General features: G+C 40.7%; 1 protein-coding gene across 6 annotated transcripts in view; it reads left to right on the plus strand.

The window, feature by feature from the left end:
* The first annotated feature begins 578 nt into the window (after nucleotides 1–578).
* WASHC2A (WASH complex subunit 2A) overlaps nucleotides 579–13,754 on the plus strand; it is a 44,632-nt gene continuing 31,456 nt past the window's right edge. For all 6 annotated transcript variants that reach the window (XM_055425234.2, XM_055425237.2, XM_055425236.2 and 3 more), the window contains exons 1-6: nucleotides 579–721; nucleotides 807–929; nucleotides 1,847–2,011; nucleotides 7,662–7,724; nucleotides 10,333–10,506; nucleotides 12,961–13,054. In XM_055425234.2, coding sequence (XP_055281209.2) covers nucleotides 719–721; nucleotides 807–929; nucleotides 1,847–2,011; nucleotides 7,662–7,724; nucleotides 10,333–10,506; nucleotides 12,961–13,054 — 622 coding nt within the window. In that variant the 5' untranslated portion in view covers nucleotides 579–718. The remainder of the gene's footprint in view (nucleotides 722–806; nucleotides 930–1,846; nucleotides 2,012–7,661; nucleotides 7,725–10,332; nucleotides 10,507–12,960; nucleotides 13,055–13,754) is intronic.

Here is a 13,754-nt window from a genome sequence, read left to right on the forward strand (position 1 = left end):
CCTTCAGCTGAGGCTCAACTTGACTCACGCACCCCTTCAGCGCCCCCTGGCTTCCGCAGTCTTCCTGCCTTTTTTTCCCCTCCTTTTCTGAAGTGCAACAGATTAAAAAAATTATTTCATTAAAGTATAGTTGATTTACAGTGTTTTAATTTCTGCTGTACACCAAAGTGATGGTTATACACGTATACATTCTTTTTCGTATTCTTTTCCATTACGATTTACCACAGGATATTGAATATAGTTTCCTAGGACTGTTGTTTATCCGTTAAATATGTAATAGTTTGCATCTGCTAACCCCAAACTCCCAATCCATTCCTCCCCTGACCGCCCCCCACCCCTTTGATAACCACAAGTTTGTTCTCTACATTTGCGAGTCTGTTTCACATACAGTTCATTTGTGTCATTTCACATATAGCTTCTGCATATAAGCGATATCATATATTTGCCTTTCTCCTTTTCACCTAGTTCCTTCAGTAGGATCATCGCCGGATCCATCCACGTGACTACAGGTCTCATGCATCCTCAGCCAGCTGGCCCAGCCTCCCTTCTGCGGCACCCCCACATCCGGTCACGTGAGCGGCAGGTCACGGGGCGATATGGTCACGTGAGGCTGGTCACGTGCCAGGGCCGCGCTGCCGGGGGCTAGGCTTCCGGAGACCTTGGGGGCTCAGCGGGAGCGGTCCTGCGGCTTCGGAGCCCAGCAAACTGCACAGCCGGGATGGTGAGGGCGGCTCCCTGGGTTAGGGCTGGGCCGCGTCCGCCGCCTCCCCGGAGCTCAGCCCCTCTTCTCGTCCTTCCCGCTGCAGATGAACCGGACCACCCCCGACCAGGAGCGAGCGCCGGCGTCCGAGCCCGTGTGGGAGCGTCCCTGGTCGGTGGAGGAGATCCGCAGGAGCAGCCAGAGCTGGTCGCTGGCGGCCGACGCGGGCGTGAGAGGCGGGACCCGGGACGGGAGGGGAGGGCGGGCCGTCTGGAGGTGATGCGCGGCCTGCGAGTGGGAGGACATCAGTCCCGGCCCCTCTCCACCCAGTCGATCCCGCTCTGTCTCTCGTGGACTAAGTAACATCCCTTCTTGCTCTCGAAAACTTCCTGGTGGCGGTCCTCAGGCACTTGGGCGGATGCCGGCCGGTTGACTTCAGCTCTCTTGAGTGCTGCTACTCGAACTGCCGCCCATCGCAGGCTGTTCTCTTCCTTTTTTTAAGCCAGGCGCCCGCTCCATCCTGAGCGGAGAGTTAGGCTCCCACCGCGCCGCAGGCTTACAGTGGCATCTCATAGGTGACTCCCTGTTGAGACCTGGACTAAGTGGGGTGGGAGACAAACCAGTATGTGAATATCGTTGAGTAAGACACCTTAGGCCTGGGACCCAATAAGCTCAGAGCCGTGATTCCAAAGTCCCATTTGAGTAGGATTTTTGGATGAGTACTCCAGTGTTTTTGCCTGGAGAATCCCAGGGACGCGGGAGCCTGGTGGGCTGCCGTCTATGGGGTCGCACAGAGTCGGACACGACTGAAGCGACTTAGCAGCAGCAGCAGCTGCAGTGCTTTGTTATTTTGCCTTTCGTCTGTGATCCCTGTAGAATGACAACCAAACAGCGCTTTAAAATTTCTCCAGAAACGAGATAGAAAGTATCCATTGACTCACTGCCACTGTTTTTGATGAGCTTTCTTAAGTGTTTTTCTATGCTACTTGGTCTTGGTACTGTCAAAAGCAGCATCCCTTTTCCATTCCAGCACACACACACACACAAAGGTGAAAGAAAATGGCTTCTTTTCTGTTTTGATATGCAGAATAGATGCATATAATAGACGCATATTGATACTACTGTATATGTTTGTTTTTTAAATAGCTACTACAGTTTCTACAGGAATTTTCACAGCAGACTATCTCTAGGACTCATGAAATCAAGAAACAAGTGGATGGACTAATTCGGGAGACGAAAGCCACAGATTGCCGCCTGCATAATGTCTTCAATGACTTCCTTATGCTGTCTAATACCCAGTTCATTGAAAACGTGAGTTATTTAGTTACATCCGATTTTTAAAGAAATAATACTGTTAGAAGGAGCAGTAGTCACTGTGATATTAAGTGACCTATTGTTAGGTTCTCTTAAATTTTGGTGTAAGAAGTACTTCTTGGTAATTGATGTTCCCTCCCTTTTTATTAGTAAAGTTTAACTTTTTTTCAAGTCTTTGAGAAAACCTAATGATAAAAATTTCCTCATATTCCAATGTTTTCATCGATTGTTAATTCTGGAGTTGTCAGCAGTTTTGGTGAATTGCATGGCCCTCCAACAAGCCTTGTTATCCTCTATAAGGAAAGCCACACACCTGGTCTGATCCTCTGGGCACCAGCATGTTATTAATTGTATGCATTATGTTCTGTTAAGTTATATTAAAAGCATGTGTGTGTCTACTTGGAGTATTCTGAACTAATGCTTTGTTATGCTGGCTGAACCTGTGTCATAAAATCAACTCTAAACAGATTGTTGTACTTTAACCCAAGTGCAATTTTGTCTGTTTATCAAGTTTCAAAGGTTTAGGTTCTAGGAACACATAGATAAACTAGAGCTCCTTCTTAGAGAATATCACAATTTTCTGTAATAGTGTTATTCCAGAATAAAAAGGAATAAAATGTGGCTGGAGCTCCATGACTGTAGGTAAGATTACTCTAGCGGATGGAGAGGAAGCTTAGTTAAGCTCACCTGTGTTTCTCATAGAGTGACTAACTTTCTAAGTATCACTGTTAGTTATACTGTGAAAAGAGGATTATTAAATCAGGCTATTTCCTGAGACTGTTAGATACAAAGTAATAAAAATGATTTTGAAAATTTCTAGATTATACAAAGATTTTAGGATTGTTAAGAGGAGACAAAATATTGTCATGCAGATATCTTACACAACATGTTTGTACATTTTTAATAATTGAGGTTGAAATGCCACTGCTGGGCTTTTGGGGGAACCTGTGTGTAAAATAAAGATCTTAATAAAGGTTTTAAATACCTCTTTGCCTGTAATTTAAGATATAGCAGAAATTCTAGTTAAACCTGTAATTTAAGATATAGCAGAAATTCTAGTTAAACCTGTAATTTAAGATATAGCAGAAATTCTAGTTAAACCTGTAGTCATTTTCTGGTCATCTGCACAGAATGTCCACGCTTGGTCCTGAGCGTCGTTACTATTGGAGGAGGCAGTGTACAGGACTCTCTTCTACTTTAGCAGTGTTTGTAGTCCCATCACTTTTTCATCATGCTGAGTTCTGTGTCCTTTTAAATGTATCTGTTTTTCTCATTCTGTACCTTTCTTGCTGGATCAGGTGCTTAGCTCTTCTCAGCAGTCAGTCTTGCAGCCCTAGACTGGGCGAGGAATAGAATTGGGAGCCTTCTTTTGTACCTGATGTGCCTGTAGCACATTGATACTGGCTTGGTACTGACTGATACTTTGGGGGAAACGGGCATTATAAGCTTCTTTTTCTGAATCATAACCTTCAGGTCTTCTCTTTCCCCAGCTCTTCTTTTCTTTCCAAGTTTTCTTAAATTCTGAGTTTCTGATAATCCAGTTTTTGTGGGAGGTTTTTTTGTTTATTTTTGTTGATTAGTTTTTGGTAACAGTTCATGATTTCTGTTCACTTCTTGGATTCCTTACATCCATCTCTCTGTCTCCTTTGTCTTGTGCTTCTTCCCTTTCCACTCTGCAGCCAAATTTCCCTCTAGAAGTGCTTGTGGCCACTGCCAACTTGAACTGCTTCCCAGACCTTCCTATAAAGCCATGTGTTACATGTTCTTTCTATTGGTGGTAGAGCATCATGTTATTAAAAGGATGGCTAATGCTTAATAAAACTCTGAAGGAATCTACGTGCTGATAATACATTTGTCAGTGATTTGGCTTTGCAAATGTTTGCTTCAAATCCTGACATCAGGACTCAGATATTACAATTCTTTCTTAAATGATGGTGCCATTGGGTTTCATGGTAGTTTATTGGAAAGGTACACAAAGTAACAGGTTTTTGGGTTTTAGTAACTGACCTCAGAGGCAGCTAGTAGATTGTAAACTGCATTATAGAGTTAGTGAAACTGAAGAGCAATCAAGACTTTTTAGGGCAAGAAAAATTAGTACCTTTAGTAAAGGCTCACGAGGGGACTCTGAAGGAGGAGAAATGCTAATTAACAGTGGCCAGTGCATCAGTGTATTATCAGTAGGGAATACGATTCTTGCAGCTTCATTTATCTGTTCCTTTAGGAATTTTGTCCTGAAACATTGAGTGACCTAATTAATGACTTCTTTCATAGCACTTCCTATGATTGTAATTCTACATCTGTTGATATGGTTTGATGTGTTGAACTTCTCTACTAAATCAAGCCCCACATTTTTACTAAGTGTTGTGTTCTTTGGGTTCAGCATGAGCCTGATATATAGAGACTTAGTGAATATTTGAATTAAGTAATCAGAGATCATAAAGTAAAGAGGACCATCGCCGTGTATAATGGTAAGAAATTTCAGCCCCTTGTCAGATTTTTCTCTTAATTCCTCACCTTCACCTCTTACCTCATCTCCCCAAATGAGGAAAAGATTCTTCAAGTAGAAATATCAAAGATATTTGACAGTTCTGTGAGTGGCTACCTGATTTTAAAATGATCAAGCAACCCATGAAGCTGTGAGTTCGGTCTGAGGGTGAAGTAAGTTAGCATTGTTTACCTGCTTGTGTACTGGGTGCTTGAGATGCATGGTCCTGGCCACCCTTAGAAGATCCCACGGGTTTTGTGTATTTGCTGGTTGGTTTCTTAGATGTCATGTTTGGCTTTCTGAAGGCTGCTGATGGCTTGTGAGGTGTTTTTAATGACAGGCAGGAGAAAAAGGAGGGTAATGATGCTGTTCAGACCTAAGCCTGAAGCTCAGTCTTTTAAGTTAAATCGTCTTGCTATTTAAAGTCTGAAGTGACCTTGGCAGCTGTCTTGTCTTAAAGTCTCAGTTTTAGGATTTATTTGCTATTTTTTGTTCATGCTTTTGAAAATTACTCTCCTAATTTCTGGTCTTTGTAGAATGATTTTTTTTAAATATAGAAAAAGAAGCAGCATTTGAAATTTCAGATGCTAAAGAAGAGCCTCTCAACATTTTGACATGTATATTCCAAGTTCATTCCCATGCAGACATTGGACTTTAAGTTTTTTCCTTAAAGTAGGACACTTACAGTAGGAAAGATAGATACGTATAAAAAGTATTAAAATGTGAAAAAATTTAAACTACAGAAGTCAACTATAATGCTACCATCCCAAATTAACCAGCCACTGAACATTTTGGCATATTTTTTTCTAATCATATGTATGTATATAACTTTAACCTTGTCTGTATGTATGTATTTGCAGCCTGCATTTTTCTTCATGTTAGCATATTATAAGCATTTTAACACATCTGTAAGGTTTACTGAACTTAATTTCTGTTTCTATTTCATTTTATGGCTACCATTATTTAATAATCCCACATACAAAACTTTTTAAGATAAACTATTTTGTGTATCTAGGAAAGAACAGATAATAACCACAAATGCTAATAATGTGCACTACCTTGTATTAACAGATTTTAATTTTTTTTTCCTTAGCTGTAAATATTTTGGGTGTGGGCTCATTTGTTTTGCTGTCTTTTTACTCTTCTTATGTGGAGAGTATATATTTGTCTTTGGATGTATATTGGTACATGTGTATGTAATATGAGGTAGGGATCTCATTTGTTTCTTTTCCATATAGGTAACTTTTATTATGTAGTTCTTTCCCTCAATGACATATGTGTGAATGTGTGTTTTTGTAAATACAAATAGGCTTACATGTAATTGTGAGTCTGTCTCTTACCTCTGTCTTTTATTATCTTTATTTGCTGTATTAAGTATCACAATCTTTAATATCAGAGATTTCTAATAAGTCTTAATAGGGCAAATCTCTCTGACTTCTTTTTATTCATAATTTTCATGGTTATCCTTGGCTTTTTTACTTCTGTGAATTTGAGGATTATCTTGCTAATTTCCCCAGAAAATTCTACTAGTATTTTGATTGGAGTTGCAGGGAGTTACAGATTTGGTGTTTGTGATTTTGAATGTAACTCTGATGCCATGAGCATCTTACTGCTTGTATTTATTTTTCTTGGAACTAAATTTCAAGAAGTAGAATTCTTGGGTTAGAAGATTTGACCATTTAGAAATAACACTGTTTAATCAGATTGATCTTGGGTTATAAGATATGAACATTTAAAAATAACGTTGTCTATTCAGATTGATGGTTATTTTGAAAAGACGGACAACATCGTTCCACTGCTGGCAAAGGTCTGGGAAGTGGGCACTTGAATGTGTTGTGATGACAGTGAGAGTTGTTCCACAACGGAAATCTGGAAGAAGCTCTTAAGAGTAAAGAGAGTTTTGTCCTTTGGCTTGGCAATCCTGGTTTTGAGAAGCCTGTAGAAATAAATGATCCGTGGCCTAAGAATTTAGTATATGTTTACAGTAGCTGGTTTGCACTAGCAAAAACTGGAAATGTCCTTAATATTCACTAGTAGTGAATTCTTGAACTAACTATAGTCAACTTCATACCATAAAATATTATGTAGATATAAAAACAATTGAGTCAAATCTATATGCATTGACCTAGAAAGTGGTTTATGAGAATATCAAGTGAAAAAATGGAGCAGAAGGATATGTGTCATATAAATGCATTTTTGTTTAAAAGCTGGAAGGGCAGAAAACTGAATATGTGCATATGTCCGTATAAATTTGTGTAAGAGCCTTGGGAAACAAAGAGGAGCACACACCAAACTTAAATTAGTCATTCTGAGGATTAGGTTGGAGGTAGGGATGGAATTATTTTTAAATATATCTCTTCTGCAACTATCTTTATATTGACATTTTAATTTTAATTGACATGTAGTTTACATACCATAAAATACACCCTTTTAAAAGTGTAGAAGGCAGTAGGTGTTAGTATATTCTTAAAGTTTTGTAACCATTACCAGTATCTAATTCTAGAACATTTTCATCACTGCACTATTTATAATGAGAATGTTCTGATTTGGGAGTTTAAGCAACAATAAATGGTTAAGAAAATCACAGTGAGTTGCCAGGATGATGGCTCTATGTTGGAAAAGAGAAGCCACCTGCCCAAGCTGAATGGGTGAGTCCCATGACTGGTCTTCTGGCAAATCAGTGGTGGGCTTGGCCTATCTATTTTCTTATAAATGAGATAATAAAAATGTATCAACCATTTTAAGCAACAGGATAAAAATAACTTACCTTTATGGTTTCTACTGTATAAAATGTAAAAGCTCTTATACCTAGTGGGTAAGTTTTACCACTTGACATGCTCAAAGCCTCAGGGCCTGTATCAGTGCTCTCTCAGCATTGTGTTAGATTAAACAAGAAAATGTGAACACTGGTTTCTTATTAATTTTGTGACTGTGGTCAACCATGAGATTGAAAGTTGTTTATTTTCATGTTTCCTAGTCTTTCGTGTCTTTTCTCTAAACTTAATTTCGGGAAAGTTGTCTACGCTGCTTTGACCTCAGCCATTTCTTGAATAATCGTTTCTTCTTGTCTTTGTCTTTTTAAAATTATATATTGAATTCTTACATTGTGATTGTTTCCAAATGCTGTTTTGACTAAAAGTGGAACTTTGCTTCCATGTTTAGCGTGTATATGATGAGGAAGTGGAGGAGCCGGTGCTCAAGACTGAGGCGGAAAAACCAGAACAGGTACTTGCTTTGAATCACTCTTCTCTTGGGCTCCTTTAGAGAAGAAAAGTAGTGATTTATGATACGGCTACTGGAGGGAGAGTGGGGCAGGGAGATGGACTTTGGGAGAAATGGGAGAAGATGGTTTCGACAGCTCAACAATTGAACTTGTTTCTGAAATTTATTGTATTAAGACATGTGTAGATAAAGTTCCTGATTTCTGGCTTAAGAGTAGAGCAGAGGTATGTAGAGATTTTCTGTAAAGGACCAGGTAAGAAATATTTTGTTTGCTGGCCGCATTGCTTTCTGTCCTTTGCTTCTTTTTCTTCGTCTCCTATCCCTTCCCCTTCCTACTTTAAAAATGTAAAAACCTTTTTTACCTTGAGGGTTATTAAAAAAAAAAAAACGAAAACAGGCCATACTGGGCAGTAGGTGGTGAGTTCTTTGAAGATTGTGTATCCCTGTCCTTTCATGACTGCTTTGCTTCTTATTACCACCAGTTTAAAAATGAAAGTGAGAAGAAAGCCATATTACTAGTAGCATATGAAAGTGTTAGACTAAGAAAGGGTACTAGAAACCAGCTACAGTTTTGCCTATTTCTGGCCTTTAAAAATTTATTAAAAAATTTTTTATTTTTAATAGATATGCTAAACTGTTTTAAATGTAGTGGTATGTGGTTATACCAAGTGAAGGGTCAGTTTAAAGTGATAACTATTTAGTGAATTATCTTTAAAAAATCCACAAGCGTGTTTTTGCACACTTAGTACAATGTTAGCTATTTAAGTTAGAATCAGACATACCAGAGTGCAAAAAAGATGCAGCAAAAACAAAAAAGGTAAATTAGAAAGACTTCTGCACTTGAGGTAGAAGTATAAAACGCTCCTCAGGTTTTCCCTTTTGGCTTTCAAAACAGCTCTGTATGGGGACTCCCCAGGGTCCAGTGCTTAAGATGCCACGCTCCCAATGTAGGGGACACGGGTTTGGTCACTGGTTGGGGAACTAAGATCCCACGTGCCACATCGGTTCAGTTGTTCAGTCATGTCCGATTCTTTGCGACCCCGTGAATCAGCACGTCAGGCCTCCCTGTCCGTCCTATCTTTTTGCCGTTTCATACTGTTCATGGGGTTCTCAAGGCAAGAATACTGAAGTGGTTTGCCATTCCCTTCTCCAGGGGACCACATTCTGTCAGACCTCTCCACCATGACCCACCTGTCTTGGGTGGCCCCACACGGCATGGCTTAGTTTCACTGAGTTAGACAAGGCTGTGGTCCATGTGATCAGATTGGCTAGTTTTCTGTGATTATGGTTTCAGTGTGTCTGCCCTCTGATGCCCTCTTGCAACACCTACCGTCTTACATGGGTTTCTCTTACCCTGGACGTGGGGTATCTCTTCATGGCTGCTCCAGCAAAGCTGAACCGCTGCTCCTTACCTTGGGTGAGGGGTATCTCCTCACGGCTGCTCCAGCAAAGCTGGACCGCTGCTCCTTACCTTGGGTGAGGGGTATCTCCTCACGGCTGCTCCAGCAAAGCTGAACAGCTGCTCCTTACCTTGGGTGAGGGGTATCTCCTCATGGCTGCTCCAGCAAAGCTGAACCGCTGCTCCTTACCTTGGGTGAGGGGTATCTCCTCACGGCTGCTCCAGCAAAGCTGAACCGCTGCTCCTTACCTTGGGTGAGGGGTATCTCCTCACGGCCGCCCCTCCTGACCTTGAACGTGGAGTAGCTCCTCTCGGCCCTCTTGCGCCGGCATGGTGTGCCAGGAAAACAAAACAAAGGGAAAAACTGTATAGTTTGTTTCTGTAATTATGTATCAACTTGTAGAATATTTGTGAGGAGAGGAAATGACACTAAATATATTCTGCAATACTTCCTACAACTGATGACACAGTTGAGTGTGTGAGAGCTGCTGTTACAGGAAGTGGAGATGTGTGGAATATTTTCAGCAGGTTGGTGTTGTGTACAAAGTTTTGTCGAGGTGGGGGGCATTGTTCTAGGGTAACGTTCAGGATAGATTAGAGATGAAACTGACTCTCTCTCGGTTTGAAACAAGTTTATAAAATGTAATTGTCCAGTTATTTTTGTAACTAATTGAAAAATGATGTCTCAGTCTGGAGTATTTACTTCTAAGTCTTAACCTCTAAAATTGTCCTAAGGACCATTAACCAAGGTTAGTGGGATATAGTCATGGCAAAACTAAAACTCTAGGCCCTTTGTTCCTTCAGAAGCAGGGAGGGAAAGTGCCCCTTGATATCTTGTGATGTGCCATTCATTGTTTTAGGGTAATTTTACAGAGTCTATAGAGGCTGTACCATCACACCATTGTGCTTTTGTTTTTGTAAATGATGAACCTGGAGCTCCAGAACCGTCTATAGTTTGGTGCGTGTTCAATGCATAGACACATCTGGGACTTAACACTCCAAAGTCTGTGCTGAGACATCAGCAAAATCTTTGACTTCCAAAATTTTTAATGGTTTAATATTGTAAATAGTTAAGAACAACATTTTTAATTAAGTTTTTTTGATTTTGTTTGTTTTTGAGCACAAGTCTAGGTTTCAGTGAACATTCTCAGTATTTTATTAGGGTGGTATCAATATATACTGGAGATCTTACTAAAAATTATTTTTTCCTAGGAAAAGACCCGGGAACAGAAAGAAGTAGATCTGATTCCTAAAGTTCAGGAGGCTGTGAACTACGGTTTACAAGTGTTAGACAGTGCATTTGAGCAACTAGATATAAAAGCAGGAAACTCAGACTCTGAAGAAGATGATGCTAATGAGCGGATGGAATTGATCCTTGAGCCAAAGGTAAAAACATTCAAGTGTAATATTTATTGTTAAACCTGTTGTGATTTGGGTCCCTTACTTGGGTGCAGAATTGTTAAGATGTGGCCTTCTCTTCTAAGAAGTGAGGATGTCACTTAGTGCTCTCATATTGAACCATCAGTCAGAGGTATGCTGTACAGGAGCATCGATTGAGCATTTCCAAGGCACTGGCATGCCAAGTTGGGGGAGTACAAAGATGCAGGGCTTCATTCCTGCTCTCAGGATGCTTGTTAGAACCATACCAGATAGTCAGAGAAAGGAAGCAATTACAAAAGTCACCGTCATAAGTGTTTTGACTTCTAGCTGGAGAAATTGTGGTGAAGAGGAGATTTGAAGAGGAGATTTGAATTGGGTTTTGAAGGATGAGGAGGCTCATGAGAGGCAGCGGTTGTTGGGAAACTGACATTCTGTAGCTTGCACAAAGAGGGACCTCAGAAGTGTTAAAAGACGTCTGGGTTGTTCCAGGTTTTCCGTTCAGTTGCTCAGTCGTGTCCGACTCTTTGCGACCCCGTGGACTGTAGCCTACCAGGCTTCTCCGTCCATGGGATTCTCCAGGCAAGAATACTGGGGTGGGTTACCATTTCCTTCTCCAGGGGATCTTCCCGACCCAGGGATTGAACCCGGGTCTCCTGCATTGGAGGCAGACGCTTTGACCTCTGAGCCACCAGGGAAGCCCCAGGTTTTAGCCAATATGAATAAAACTGCTGTGAGTGTTCATGAAGAGATTGTTGGCCTAGCAGGTGCTTACTGCTACTGTTACTTTCTCTCAGGATGGCTCAGTAGTAAACACAAGAGGTTGCCTTACTGATTTTGAGAGTCCTGTGACACATCAGTGCTTTGTGAATTGAAGCATGCTGCAAAACCAGTCTGTTCTAATCATGTATTCACTGCACATTTCTCTTCCAGTTTGAGCTTACAGCGCCCTGCCGATCTGGGGCTGGTCCTTTAACCCTGATACGCTGTCGTCATCTTGCTTTTTCACTGTAGGGATTTAGAAGTCAGCAGCAGGGATTCCCTGGTTTCTCACGCAGTAAAGAATCAGCCTGCAGTGCAGGAGACCGGGGTTCAGTCCCTGCATTGGGAAGATCCCCTGAAGAAGGGCATGGCCACCCACTCCAGTGGAGAATTCTTCTTGCCTGGAGAATTCATGGACAGACCTGGGGGCTACAGTCCATGGAGTTGCAAAGAATTGGACACGACTGAGTGACTAACACACACAGCAGACCTTGGGAAATGTATTGCCTGGCTCACATTTCCTCCTTCCAAGTCTCTCACCAGTTTTTCTGTTATAGAAAGACATGGAACAAGCCTTCTGGAGTCAGTGACCTGTCAGCCCAATTAGCAGTTTAATTTCTTTGCACTAAATTAGTTTTTGCTGTATCTTTGACCTTTACAGTAACCTTCCCAAACTTTTTGTTATTTTCCAAGGACAGAACTGTTTTCTTCTGTTCCCAAGGTCTTTTTTTATAAGGAAGAGTTGTTAAAGCCAAAGGACCACGCCTCCAGGGTGGAGTGCTTTCTTGGCTCTAAATTTTTGATGTTTGAGATGGCCTGAAATGGAAGAATCTCTAACATGTACCTGTAGACAGTCTGCTTCGTTTTATTCTGTTGTTTGATCTTCTGATCTTATTTTACCAACTTCACTTCTCTAAATTCTACCATGTGAACCTCTGAGGAGTAGTAGTAGTATTTTCTCTGGTTTTTTTTTTTCTCCCTCTCCCGGATAGGTTCTTATCAGTCTGTTGGAAACATTCCTTTAGTTAATTATGTTGACTGTAGATATTTGCCCTGTAGATAGCTGACGTTCGATGGTAAATATCTGTTTGTTTCATCTAGCCCAGGCTTTATATCTGTGCTCCTGCCTCTCTGCTCCAATGAAGTGTGGAGGAGGCCTTCTCCAGTCCCTTCCTTTGTGCCTTGTGCCCTGTTTGTCCACACGTCCCACTGCCCACCTAACTATTTGTGTTATTTCCTTCATGTGCTTCTCCAAATTTAGGACTTGATTCTCAAGAGTGGTTGACTGGTTGATTTTTGCGCACCACGTTGCTTTTTGGGGCAGGAAGGTAGGTCACCGTCATCAAGGCTTGTCAGGATTTCCAGTTTCTTTCCTTGGTCCTCCTTTTGGGCATGTTGCTGTGAAGTTGTGCCCCTTTCCTTGTTCAGTTACTGCTGGTCAACTTATAAATCTTTGCCATTTTTGTTAATAGGCACTTGAGAAGGGAAAGTCTCTATGAATCAGCTTTACTTTTCTATCTTTACCTAGGATTTAACTTTTTTTTAAAATCAGTGATTAAAAAAAAATCCTGCTGTGTTTCTTATTCTCTTTTATTATATAACTTTTTTGGGGTAGTCAGATGGAACAGGATGTCAAATGGAATACCTAATTTTATTTTCAACTTAAATATTTAACTGCTTATTCCCTTTCATTGTTTACAGGATCTGTACATTGACCGTCCTTTACCTTATTTAATTGGGTCAAAGCTATTCATGGAGCAGGAAGATGTAGGTCTTGGAGAGCTTTCTAGTGAAGGTACACTTTTGCACTACATGTTTTTGTTGCTTTTAACATTTATAGCTTAACTTTTTATGTAAAAATAATTTCAAACTTGACTTTAAAGTCTTAAAGTTATAAGACTCGGACAAGGAATTCTCACCTACCCTTTACCCAGGTTACCATTTGTGACTATTTGACCATATTTGTGCATCATTCTCTCTGTGTGTATAGCATTACTTTTTCCTGAACCTACTTAGGAAACATCATGCCGCCTTACTCATGTATATGGTTGGCAGTTCATCTCCATGGGTTTTTCATCTATGTATTCAACCAGCCTGGGTAGAAAATATTTGGGAATAAAAAATTACAGAAAGTCCCCAAAGCAAATAGTTGCCATGCTGCACAGGCAATTATTTACATAGCATTTACATTGTGTTAGGTATTATAAGTAATCTGGAGACGAGTTAAGGTTGTATACAGGAGAAGGATGTGGCTTATACGTGGATGCTACGCCATTTTGGTGTCTGTGTGTGTGTTTGTGTCTCTGTGTGTCTGTTGGGGAAAGGGGGTCCTGGAACCTATCCCTTGAGGGACAGCTGTATTTCTTTGTGTATTTTCTAAGAATACGAACTTTCTCTTATTTAGTTGCACGTTCTGCATATTCATTTGCCCATCTGTCATCTTGGTTGGATGTGTGTATTGGGCTTTGATGTGAGACTTTTAATTTTTGTATCCT

Source organism: Moschus berezovskii, chromosome 12 (genome assembly GCF_049115385.1).
Source record: "Moschus berezovskii isolate FMDL1 chromosome 12, NW_MosBer_1.0, whole genome shotgun sequence".
NCBI lineage: Eukaryota > Metazoa > Chordata > Mammalia > Artiodactyla > Moschidae > Moschus > Moschus berezovskii.